We start from the raw sequence: 12,295 nt of genomic DNA on the forward strand, positions 1-12,295 counted from the left end.
TAACAATACCTACGTGTTAGACAAGCTCAAGACCTGTCCATAGTTCTTTGCTAGGCTCGCTCTCTTTGCATCATTAGCGACTGGTTACTAGTCTGACTCACCATCTCAAGATAATGCATCTCCTCCATTAACTTCTGCATGTTTTTGTTGCACTGGTTCCGCACCGCGTCAACCTCGAAGGAAAACACACATTTTAGTCTGGCCACTGGCGTTGTTTTTACCAGGTTGGAAAGACGAACGAGAAGGTGGACTTGGACTAGCTGACCCACAGGCCGGGGGTGGAAGTGAGTTTTCTGTGACGTCAGATGAGAGTTTTCGGTGACGTCAGATGAGAGTTTTCTGTGACGTCAGATGATGGTTTTCTGTGACGTCAGATGAGAGTTTTCTGTGACGTTAGATGAGGGTTTTCTGTGACGTCAGAAGAGGGCTTTCTGTGACGTCAGATGAGAGTTTTCGGTGACGTCAGATGAGGGTTTTCTGTGACGTCAGATGATAGTTTTCTGTGACGTCAGATGAGGGTTTTCTGTGACGTCAGAAGAGGGCTTTCTGTGACGTCAGATGAGAGTTTTCGGCGACGTCAGATGAGAGTATTCTGTGACGTCAGATGAGGGTCTTTTTGTGACGTCAGATGAGAGTTTTCTGTGACGTCAGATGATGGTTTTCTGTGACGTCAGATGAGAGTTTTCTGTGACGTCAGATGAGGGTTTTCTGTGACGTCAGAAGAGGGCTTTCTGTGACGTCAGATGAGAGTTTTCGGCGACGTCAGATGGGAGTATTCTGTGACGTCAGATGAGGGTCTTTTTGTGACGTCAGATGAGAGTTTTCTGCGACGTCAGATGAGGGTTTTCTGTGACGTCAGATGCGGGTTTTCTGTGACGTCAGATGAGATTTTTCGGTGACGTCAGATCTCTTCCCCACCATAGGAAACCCGATCAGGACGCGAGGCCCGATTCATTCGTATGAGCCCGCGATCAGGAGCACTTGCTCGATCGCACGTCGGATGGAGATCCGAGGGACTAGTTTTATTTTAAGGGGGAGGGGCTGGGGGCGGTATGGCGAGGCAAGGCATATCTAAGACACGGTCTTTACGGGGGGGCTTAAGTCTGGTCTCCCAGTTTCCTGTCTACCACAAATTTTGCTCCAGTATCCTGGCTCCCGGATCCTGGTTCCCATTTTACTCTTTTGTGAACTGCAATGAGATTTAAAGGCGAGCTCAGAGCAAAGTTCTCACCTCTTCCCTGGTGCGTTTGCCAGCTTCTCTGAGCAAGCGGTTGACGACCTCTTGTAACCTATTAGCCTCCTGCGTCTTCTGTTTTTCGCGGATCACCGCCTCAAATTGGAATATAAAAAAAGACATGAGAGCCCCCCCTTTGATTAGCCCCAAATCAATACTTTTACAAGCTTTTTCTAGTGGTGAGAGTAGGGGTGGGCACTCAGTCACATCGCACCTGGTCTCGCTCCAGAACGGCATTCTCGACCATCTGTACACTGTCTCGCACATGCGCAATGGCCTCTAATTCACGCTCCTCCTGGTCCGCGCTACAAACAAAATGTCCAACAATAAACAAAATGTGTCTAATAATAAACAAAATGTGTCCAACAATAAACAAAATGTGTCTCATAATAAACAAAATGTGTCCAGCAATAAACAAAATGTGTCCAACAATAAACAAAATGTGTCCAGCAAAAAACAAAATGTGTCCAGAAAAAAACAATGTGTCCAACAAGAAACAAAATGTGTCCAAAAATAAACAAAATGTGTCCAAGCAATAAACATAATATCTCTAACAATAAACAAAATGTGTCCAACAATAAAAAAAGTAAATAAAGTAACAAAAACAACCAAAAAGAAAAACAAAACCGGCACAGATGACGCACATCAAAACTTACTTTCTTTTTTGCATTGACTGCAATCGTTCTTCCAAATCTGATTTTTCGGAGCGAAGCTTGCCTAGTTCCTTTATTAACGCTGCCAGGCTAAAAAAAAAAGGTTTGTTATAGGAGATGCAGGGTGTTTTCAAGGAAAGGCGGGACGACATGATTTTGTAGGCTTTACATGGGATGCGCCTTTTAATAGCGCAGCCAAATCCGCTCTTATCACGGTAAAATTCAATAAAAACTCAAAATGTATTTCTGAAGTATAAAACATCAGAGGGAGTAATATAACAAAGGGTAATATTTCTTAACTGATAAAAGTTTTAAAAATAACAAAATCAAAACACCATTGTCACGTAACTGAGGTTACCTCTTTATTATCATAGTTATCAGAGAATCATGTGATTGCATTTAGGGCGCTGAGCGAACACATACTATTGCGCGTCAAAGAACTCACATGGTTTGGCTAGCGCTGGTTGCCGACAGCGTTCATGCGCGTTCCTAGGGGGTGCACAGGTCGCACGCAGCCCCATCCCCCCCTAAGAAGTGGATGTTTCTTATCGAAGGGTCGTCAAATATAAGACTGATTTGTCAATCCCATTTTTTTAAATGTTTGTCTGGTGTCGGCCTGTCTCCTTAAAGGGTTTGCAAGATGTTTCTCTTCAGAGACCAAGGCAGGGTACCAACAAGTAGGGAGCCAACAAGTACAAGTAGGGTGCCAACAAGTACAAGTAGGGTGCCAACAAGTACAAGTAGGGTGCCAACAAGTACAAGTAGGGTGCCAACAAGTACAAGTAGGGTGCCAACAAGTACAAGTAGGGTGCCAACAAGTACAAGTAGGGAGCCAACAAGTACAAGTAGGTTGCCAACAAGTACAAGTAGGGTGCCAACAAGTACAAGTAGGGGGTCAACAAGTACAAGTAGGGTGCCAACAAGTACAAGTAGGGTGCCAACAAGTACAAGTAGGGTGTCAACAAGTACAAGTAGGGTACCAACAAGTACAAGTAGGTTGCCAACAAGTACAAGTAGGGTGCCAACAGTAGCGTGCTAACAAGTAGGGAGACGACAAGTAGCGTGCTAACAAGTAGCGAGACAACAAGTAGCGTGCTAACAAGTAGGGAGACAACAAGTAGCGTGCTAACAAGTAAGGAGACGACAAGTAGGGTGCTAACAAGTAGGGAGACGACAAGTAGGGAGACAGCAAGTAGCGTGCTAACAAGTAAAGAGACGACAAGTAGGGAGACAACAAGTAGCGTGCTAACAAGTAGGGTGCCAACAAGTAGGGAGACAACAAGTACCGTGCTAACAAGTAGGGAGCCAACAAGCAGGAAGACAACAAGTAGCGAGCTAACAAGTAGGGAGACGATAAGTAGGGAGACAACAAGTAGGGTGTCAACAAACAGGGAATACATTTATCACCACGAGACCTTGTGTGGTGACAGTAACATTGCCGCCCTGCATCATACCCACCGGGTCTCTAGAGCCATATTGTGGGTCTGCAATTGCTCTTTTTGTAAGTTGTCTGACTTTAGACTTCTCTCTGCGTCATCCTCGCCCTGGCCAGCAGCACGAGCCTGTGTTAATGATAAAGGATAGGCTAAAGGTTTATGTATCTTATCAGAGTAACACTCGGTCATCCTGTGTTGATATTAGATAGGCTACAGTATTATGTAACTCATTAGAGTAACACTCGGTCATCCTGTGTTGATATTAGATAGGTTACAGTATTATGTATCTTATCAGAGTAACACTCGGTCATCCTGTGTTGATATTAGATAGGCTACAGTATTACGTAACTCATCAGAGTAACACTCGGTCATCCTGTGTTGATATTAGATAGGTTACAGTATTATGTATCTTATCAGAGTAACACTCGGTCATCCTGTGTTGATATTAGATAGGCTACAGTATTATGTTTCTCATCAGAGTAACACTCGGTCATCCTGTGTTGATATTAGATAGGTTACAGTATTACGTAACTCATCAGAGTAACACTCGGTCATCCTGTGTTGATATTAGATAGGCTACAGTATTATGTTTCTCATCAGAGTAACACTCGGTCATTCTGTGTTCATGATATTTGATAGGCTACAGTATTACGTTCGGTGGCCCATAAGTGCAATCCGAATCAAAATACAAACTCCGAATTTCAAAGCCTCGCTCTCAATTCCAAAGCCTTACTTCCAATTCCAAAAGCTCACTTCCAATTCCAAAAGATACTTCCAATTCCGAAAGCTCACTCTCAATTCCAAAGCCTCGCTTTCAATTCCAAAGCCTCGCTTTCAATTCCAAAGCCTTACTTCCAATTCCAAAGGTTGCTCTCAATTCCAAAGCCTCGCTTTCAATTTTAAAGCCTCGCTTCCAATTCCAAAGCCTCACTTCCAATTCCAAAAGCTCACTTCCAATTCCAAAAGCTCACTCTCAATTCCAAAGCCTCACTTCCAATTCCAAAAGCTCACTCTCAATTCCAAAAGCTCACTTCCAATTCCAAAAGCTCACTCTCAATTTCAAAGCCTCGCTCTCAATTCCAAAAGCTCACTCTCAATATAGTCCATAAGCTCATGGACTATAGCGTGCTAGCATATGAACACCCACATTTTCTAAATGACAGTTGACAGGCGCGAAAAGCGAAGGGTGTAAGCAGGGATCATCGTTTTGCAACAGGTAGTTTGCCATAAATACCTTGACCTCATAATAAAACAGCAGTTTGAAGAATCTCACTTACCTTTCTTCTGCCCTAATTTACCAAAAAGTTGTTTAAAGCTGTTTTAACAGCCTTAAAAGGCGCTCTTTATTTTTCCCGTTGCCTCTTAAGTTCGCTTATACAAACTATGTTGGATTTTCTACACTCGCCTGGTATACCTGTAGTTTCGCCATCGTATACAGAGATGCATTACGAGCTACTGTGAGTGGCTATATGTTGATACTACACCCTGACCTTACCCTTGCTTTTATTCGGTCTTGTAAAAGCTCTAATGTTTTCTTGTAGTCTTCATTTTGAGATCTTCCAGCTTTTAGCTCAGCTTTGCTCTTTCTGGAAAAGAGCAAACTTTAGTTTTGTGCCTATGAGTCATCTACTTGCCTGTGAGTCATCTACTTGCCTGTGAGTCATCTACTTGCCTGTGAGTTATCTACTTATCTGTGAGTCATCTACTTGCCTGTGAGTCATCTACTTGCCTGTGAGTCATCTACTTATCTGTGAGTTATCTACTTATCTGTGAGTCATCTACTTGCCTGTGAGTCATCTACTTGCCTGTGAGTCATCTACTTGCCTGTGAGTCATCTACTTGTCTGTGAGTTATCTACTTGCCTGTGAGTTATCTACTTATCTGTGAGTCATCTACTTGCCTGTGAGTCATCTACTTGACTGTGAGTCATCTACTTGCCTATGATTCATCTACTTGCCTGTGAGTCATCTACTTGCCTGTGAGTTATCTACTTGTCTGTGAGTCATCTACTTGCCTGTGAGTTATCTACTTATCTGTGAGTCATCTACTTGCCTGTGAGTCATCTACTTGCCTGTGAGTCATCTACTTGCCTGTGAGTCATCTACTTGTCTGTGAGTCATCTACTTGCCTGTGTGTGTCATTTACTTATCTGTGAGTCATCTACTTGTCTGTGAGTCATCTACTTGCCTGTGAGTCATCTACTTGTCTGTGAGTTATCTACTTATCTGTGAGTCATCTACTTGTCTGTGAGTTATCTACTTGTCTGTGAGTTATCTACTTATCTGTGAGTCATCTACTTGCCTGTGAGTCATCTACTTGCCTGTGAGTCATCTACTTGTCTGTGAGTTATCTACTTATCTGTGAGTCATCTACTTGTCTGTGAGTTATCTACTTATCTGTGAGTCATCTACTTGCCTGTGAGTCATCTACTTGCCTATGATTCATCTACTTGCCTGTGAGTTATTTGTACAGTTTACGATTCATAAAGAACACACCTTAACTCTGCACGAAGGCTTTCAATCTCTTGATCTTGCGTTTGAGCAGCTTTTAGAAGTTCATTATTTTCCTAAATGTAAAGGATTGGTCAAGGTAATTTAATAAGACTTCCCACACAATTCAAACAGATGTAAAACAGTATCAAGGAGAGGAAGCTAAAAGTACCCACCACCTTCAGTCGTTTGCTTTGCATTTGAATATCTTCTGCAAAGCGTCTGGCTTTTTTAAGGTCACTCTGGTTTGTAAAGGGGGAAAACTTGGATTAAAACACAACTTTCCAATAGTGCTGTAGCCATTACATGAAATCCAGCACCTGTAATGCTGCAACATCAGTGGATCTGTGGCGCAACTCTGCTGCCCTCTCCTGAAAATGACTGAACATTAAATAGTGCCATCTTCTGACAACATGCACAAACCACTGTTTCTACTCGAGTAAGAACTTAGCCAGCTGTAACTAGAGTAAAAATTTAAAAATTAAGCAAAACAAGGATAAAATTAGACAAATGCATGTACTGTAGTAGTGATCAAGCATGGAGTACAGAGGGGGGGGGGGGTAGTGATCAAACATGGAGTACAGAGGGGGGTAGTGATCAAGCATGGAGTACAGAGGGGGGGAGTGATCAAGCATGGAGTACAGAGGGGGTAGTGATCAAGCATGGAGTACAGAGGGGGGGGGGGGGGGTGATCAAGCATGGAGTACAGAGGGGGGGGAGTGATCAAACATGGGGTACAGAGGGGGGAGGAGGGGGTGAGTGATCAAACATGGAGTACAGAGGGCGGGGTAGTGTTTATCCATTTCTTGGGTCCAGGGGCAGTACAGGTAATATTTTAGCAGCAACATACCCTGTCTATTTGCTGCAGTTTCTCCAGCTCTGAGGTAGCATTCTCCCACATCTCTATATAGCTATCCTTTTCCTGAAATCCAAACCTGGATATATCAAGAGGCAAAGTTTGTACTCCAAAAATCGATAAACAAAAGAATGAATACCTGAGTGACAAGCTGCAACTGCCGCTGGACATTCTCAAGGATTTTGTTCTGGAGATCAGGTACTCCGAATGCATCATTTTGGCTCACTGAACCCATGTGGTTCTCAATACTCTGCCGAAGCTCTTCATGTAATCTGCAAGTCATTTATCCTCCCTGTAAACAAGCTGTCTCCTACAAACTTGATTGAAGGGGTGTGTAGCATTTTGGGGAAAACAACCTTAAACGAGTTTACGCAGGATGATTGACAATTCAATTAGACTGAACAATGGAACGTTAATAAAATGGAGTTTGGTGGGATGTCATGTGTATCTCACACTGTTTGTCCATGTGGCTTTTACACTGTATGTCCATCTTTAATGGGAAACATGAAAAATATTTCAAAATTGTAAAAGCAGTGTCTTTTGAAAGTTTTTTTCAAGCTTGTTATGACTGATAATTTAAAGCAGAAGGCCTGTTAGGTGCAGATTGTAATAGATTTGTCTTTTTTCGGTTGATGTTTTTGTCGGCATAATGGAAGTAAACTGTTGCAATTGCCACTTTAAATGTTTAATGTTTCACATGAGAGTGTAAACAGAAGGTGAACAGAATTGTGCTAGTCTAGGTTGTGTGTACCCAGCACATGGTAGTGCTTTAAATATGCCTGTTTAGTGGCTGATGGCTGGAAAAGTTTGAATTCTGACCCCTGGTTTTACTAATAAACAATAATTTAGCATCACCTGCTGGTGATATAAGCGTAAAATAATGTAAGAGTTTGTACGTTTTAATAAAAAAACATAATCAAGAAAGGCCAATGGGTGTTTCCTCCAGGAGGGGGGCACTAGGTGCTATGATGTTGACAAAGGTGGGAGAGAGGGCTCACTACTCTGCTTACCTTTTATTTTCCTCTACTATCCGGTCTGTTCTCTGTTTCAGTGTTAACAGTTCATTCTGAGATTCAAAATATTTGATCAAATAATGAGTTAGATGAGCTAGGATGAGCAGTTGCCTTACCCCTTTGCAGAGACAGAAAAAAAAATTAGCGGAAAAAGGGAACTATATTTTATAGTAAAGTAAAGAGAAAGTAAAACTAATGTAGGTAAAGGGGTTTGCATTTTATAGCAAAGTGGAGGAAGCTGGCAATTGGTAATAATTGTTGTTGTTGAGAAAAATTATAAATTGTATGATTTATATGCAAACAGCAATGATTCTTTCATCTTGTACAGTTTATAACCAAGAGACTAATTTATTAATAGCCTTTTTTATGTACCATGTTATACAACTGTTGTATATAGAGGATATTATGGTTGCTTTAATCCATATCATGTGTAATTTCATACCCCTCCGTGCGCGCTAGCGCTTGCCATTTTGCAAAATATGGATTCCTTGGCCTGTGTAGCATATTCTTATTGCTATGTTCGCCATGGTAGTGAATGCCCGTTTCCTATACTTGTGAATTTTGAATCACGATCTTTCACCTCGAAATCATATTTCTAATACATCAAGATAACATACTCATAAAAATCGCAAATCGGAAAAACACAGGCTGAAGAATGAACTCTCTCTCATTTTGCGCCGTTTCCTAGTTCAGGGTTGCATAATATCTTCACTAAGAGAATAATTCTTGACAATCTCCAGTTACTGTTGGTCACCATATTGTTATTATATTTTGTGGGCACTTTATTTAGAAAAAAGGCATATTTCGCGATATTTTACGAAACAAAAGGGAAACAAAACAGAAAGGGTATTGAATTTTGTGATTTTAAATTAGTAGGAATAGGATTTCATAGGGCTTAAATGTCGAGAAATTAAAGAGTCCAATAGCTTCTCGGTTGTGGCTAATTCCCCACCATCAGTGTGGCTATTTTTTTAAAAAAATTGGCCACAGTGGCTTGTGCCCTCAAGATCCTAGCGCACACGGAGCATGCTCTTGCTGTACCTTGTAGAACTTGAGCTGGTCCTGAAGTACTGTGATGGTCTCATCATACTCAACAAGTAAAGGGGACAGAATCCTGGAGGGAGCAAAGCCACACAGGTAAATACTCAACAAGTAAAGGGGACAGATTCCTGGAGGGAGCAAAGCCACACAGGCAAATACTCAACAAGTAAAGGGGACAGAATCCTGGAGGGAGCAAAGCCACACAGGTAAATACTTAACAAGTAAAGGGGACAGAATCCTGGAGGGAGCAAAGCCACACAGGTAAATACTTAACAAGTAAAGGGGACAGAATCCTGGAGGGAGCAAAGCCACACAGGTAAATACTTAACAAGTAAAGGGGACAGAATCCTGGAGGGAGCAAAGCCACACACAGGTAAATAATTAACAAGTAAAGGGGATGGTATCCTGGAGGGAGCAAAGCCACACAGGTAAATACTTAACAAGTAAAGGGGACAGAATCCTGGAGGGAGCAAAGCCACACAGGTAAATACTTAACAAGTAAAGGGGATGGTATCCAGGAGTTACTTTACGACTTATTCAAATTTGAATAAGTATAGTTAAAACGAGATTGGGGGAGGGGGGGGGAAGGGGGGTGGTAGGAGGGAATGATTTCTCTAATGAAAATCTGACCGCCCCCGAAAGAACAAAGAGGGATTTTTTTATGCCTTTGTAGTATCTTCACGGGACTTTTATTGTCGGATTTGGCTATTTACATACCAGAGTTATCTAGCTTATGCTTTATAGTTTTGTCTACAAATAGCATGTCTGGGAACCGAAAGTGGACCTTCGGCCGTTGTGGGGGGATGCATTCGCACCCCCTGCATCCCCCCTGGGTACGGGCCTGCATTTTGCTTGTTCTCTGAACATATTTTGGGGAGTCCCTATTTCAACTCAACTTCCATTCGGTAGACTCGACTTCTTTATCACGCACCTCTGCTTTCCTTATATTAGTTTATGTGTGTGGCGATGTTGTGTGTGGGGGGGAGGGGGGGATATGTGACGGAGATTTCATTTTCATTACAGACTTTGCGCAAAGTACAGACTTGCTCGCAGGCTAAAACATCCCTTGCATCAAAACAATGTCAATTAGCATTATATCTTTCATTTAGCGAGAGTTTTATTTTACCCCTCAAACACGGGGAGTAGATCATCGTCTGTATCGGAATCATAGACGTGTTCATTCAATCTGTCGCAAGCTCCAACTGATTTTGTAACCCTTTTCCAGGCATTCTTGTTGGCATTGCACAGTTGTTGGTCTTGTTATATCAAGCAAAGTAGCCAATAAAAAGTCACTGTTCTCACGACAATCTACGATTGTGTTTGTGCAGAGCGGCTTTTGTTTTTTTCTTAATACAATGCAGGGAAGTAGCCAATAGAGAGAGGGTTACTGTTCTAACGGCAATCAACAGTTTCCATTTAGTTAACTGACAGGTCAGTGTTTGGACAGAGTGATATTTGTTTTCTCTTGCTACAAAGTAGCAAAGCAGCCCATTTAAAGTCACTATTCTCATGGTAGTTGCCAATTTTCCAGGTACCAATTTTTCAAACTACTTCAGTCACCTGGAGTGAGTTGGTAAATTTGCGCAAAGCCTGTAATGAAAAAAAACTCTGTCCCCCCGGTGCAACAATGGCACACTTGCACTAGGACCACGCAAAATGTAAGCAAGCTTTTTTCTTTGACGACAATTTTTTATTTTATGTATATGTTTGTGTGTTAAAAAATAAAATAAAAGAAACCCGGCCCGCCGACGTCCGGTCCGTTCACAACCAGAATTATCCGACCAAAATGCTGTTGGACTTATTCTAAGTAAACTGTAATGTCTTAATACTGTTTCAACTCGAATTAAAATGTATCATGTAAGTACCCCCCCGGATTTGAATGAGGAACTGAGCGAATAAGGAAACAGACGAAAAAGGAACTGTGAATAAGGTGTGTTTTGTTTATTAAATAATCTAGAAAACGTTGGCTCATATGTAGCGCCTTCGGTGAGCCCTAAAAAACACCATTTGTATTTGAAAAGCATATTTTCTCTCCGATACCCCCTAAAAATGATCTGAGATCTGATTTTGACCCCTAAAAATATGACAAGCATCCCTATCAGGTTGACATGGAAACCCTTCCCCCCCCCCCCCGGTAGAAAGACTACAGACAAGCTGAAGAAAAGGGTTACTCAGTGGATTTATAACTAGAGAGACAACAGATAAGCTGCAGAAATGCGTCATTTGGTACATTGTATGATTAACTACATTAGAAAAACTACAGGCAAGCTGTAAAAAAAATGGGAGGTCTGTGTAGGCATGGTGAAATCAGGAAGGTAAATCCACACAAGACTGTTGTATGATTTAAGCCTCTAGTCTGTGAAAACGGAGTAGTTTTGCTAAATTTCCAACATCAGGGAAACTACTCTCTTTTCGCAGATGCTTAAAACAAACCATTTGAGCCTTGTGGTGATTTATCTTCCTGGTTCAAAGGACTCATTGATTTTTGAGTATATCAAGTTCACAACGCACCCTTGATTTGTCATCCATGGTGGAAGTGGCTCATTACCCTGCAAAACAAACATGCATTTCATATCGGCCCATGATGCATGCAATCCTGAACCCTTCTTCTTTTCTAGACACACCACAAACTGCTGTGTCCCCTTGTTCTCATATGGCTTGAATTGGCCAATGGATGGACAAATTGACAGTTAGGCAAAGAGAAAGACAGACAGGCAAGTTGACACATAGTGTTGGAAACAGGGCTACTACTTTCAGATTACAAATTAAACAAAAAAAACGAATTGTGATACAGTACCTTAATCTCAGGATCTTTGACAGGAAGGTATTTCTTCTGGTACTCTTTGAGAACTGCATTAAGCCTCCTCACTAGTAAAATATAATGTAAATTGGCAAATATGAATTCTTGCAACATGCTTTTTGCAAACAAGCTGCGTTGTGCTGTGGTGTCAATAACAATGGGTAGAGTCTGAGCAATTTGCACAATTTAGGTTGGTAATTTATGATGGTAGGGCCTTTAGTAGGAACTTTAAATGGTTAAAATGTAACCATCTTCAAAGAATGATCATCTTTTGTATTGATCACAGTCTTTTTTGTTAAAATATCTGATATATCAAAAACGACACATCACTGTAGAGACAAATGCACCCTTGTACACTACACATATCTCCTTTCAAGATGTAAGAAAAAATAACACCCAAAAGTTTTCAAACCAAAAAAAATTTTGAAGTTAATTCTAAGACCCCCCCAAAAAAACACTCATGACACATGGTGTTATCCAAGTCCTTCCCCTCCTGGCTAAGTGGTCTTTTAGATTGGTCAAGCCTCTAGGGGGGGGGGGGTATTTTGTGGGTTATTTTTATAATTTCCTGCCGAGCACTGAAGAGCACCCCCCCCTCCTCCGGTGGTGTAGCCAAATAGATGGGTAAAATACAATAGATCGAAGATCTATTTTTAGACTCTCTCTTCTATTTCTTCCCTAATGTTACAGAAACAAACAGGCATTCAGCCTTTTCTGAATAATTTTACTATCAAAAAGGCTATTGATTTTAATGATTGCTAATTACATTCAAA

The 12,295-nt window shown here is 41.5% G+C and overlaps 1 protein-coding gene across 2 annotated transcripts in view; it reads right to left on the reverse strand.

Moving 5' to 3' along the window:
• Window positions 1-12,295, reverse strand: part of LOC116613230 (sodium channel and clathrin linker 1) — a 28,520-nt gene that overhangs the window by 15,945 nt on the left and 280 nt on the right. For both annotated transcript variants that reach the window (XM_032373887.2, XM_032373888.2), the window contains exons 2-16: window positions 11,520-11,590; window positions 11,234-11,271; window positions 8,723-8,795; window positions 7,679-7,734; window positions 6,808-6,940; window positions 6,663-6,734; window positions 6,133-6,183; window positions 5,989-6,054; window positions 5,819-5,889; window positions 4,819-4,909; window positions 3,346-3,449; window positions 1,891-1,977; window positions 1,449-1,539; window positions 1,232-1,330; window positions 102-173 (exon numbers count right to left, since the gene is read on the reverse strand). In XM_032373887.2, the coding sequence (XP_032229778.2) occupies window positions 102-173; window positions 1,232-1,330; window positions 1,449-1,539; window positions 1,891-1,977; window positions 3,346-3,449; window positions 4,819-4,909; window positions 5,819-5,889; window positions 5,989-6,054; window positions 6,133-6,183; window positions 6,663-6,734; window positions 6,808-6,940; window positions 7,679-7,734; window positions 8,723-8,795; window positions 11,234-11,271; window positions 11,520-11,590 (1,175 nt within the window). The remainder of the gene's footprint in view (window positions 1-101; window positions 174-1,231; window positions 1,331-1,448; window positions 1,540-1,890; window positions 1,978-3,345; window positions 3,450-4,818; window positions 4,910-5,818; window positions 5,890-5,988; window positions 6,055-6,132; window positions 6,184-6,662; window positions 6,735-6,807; window positions 6,941-7,678; window positions 7,735-8,722; window positions 8,796-11,233; window positions 11,272-11,519; window positions 11,591-12,295) is intronic.

The sequence above is a fragment of the Nematostella vectensis genome, chromosome 10, assembly GCF_932526225.1.
Source record: "Nematostella vectensis chromosome 10, jaNemVect1.1, whole genome shotgun sequence".
Taxonomy (NCBI): domain Eukaryota; kingdom Metazoa; phylum Cnidaria; class Anthozoa; order Actiniaria; family Edwardsiidae; genus Nematostella; species Nematostella vectensis.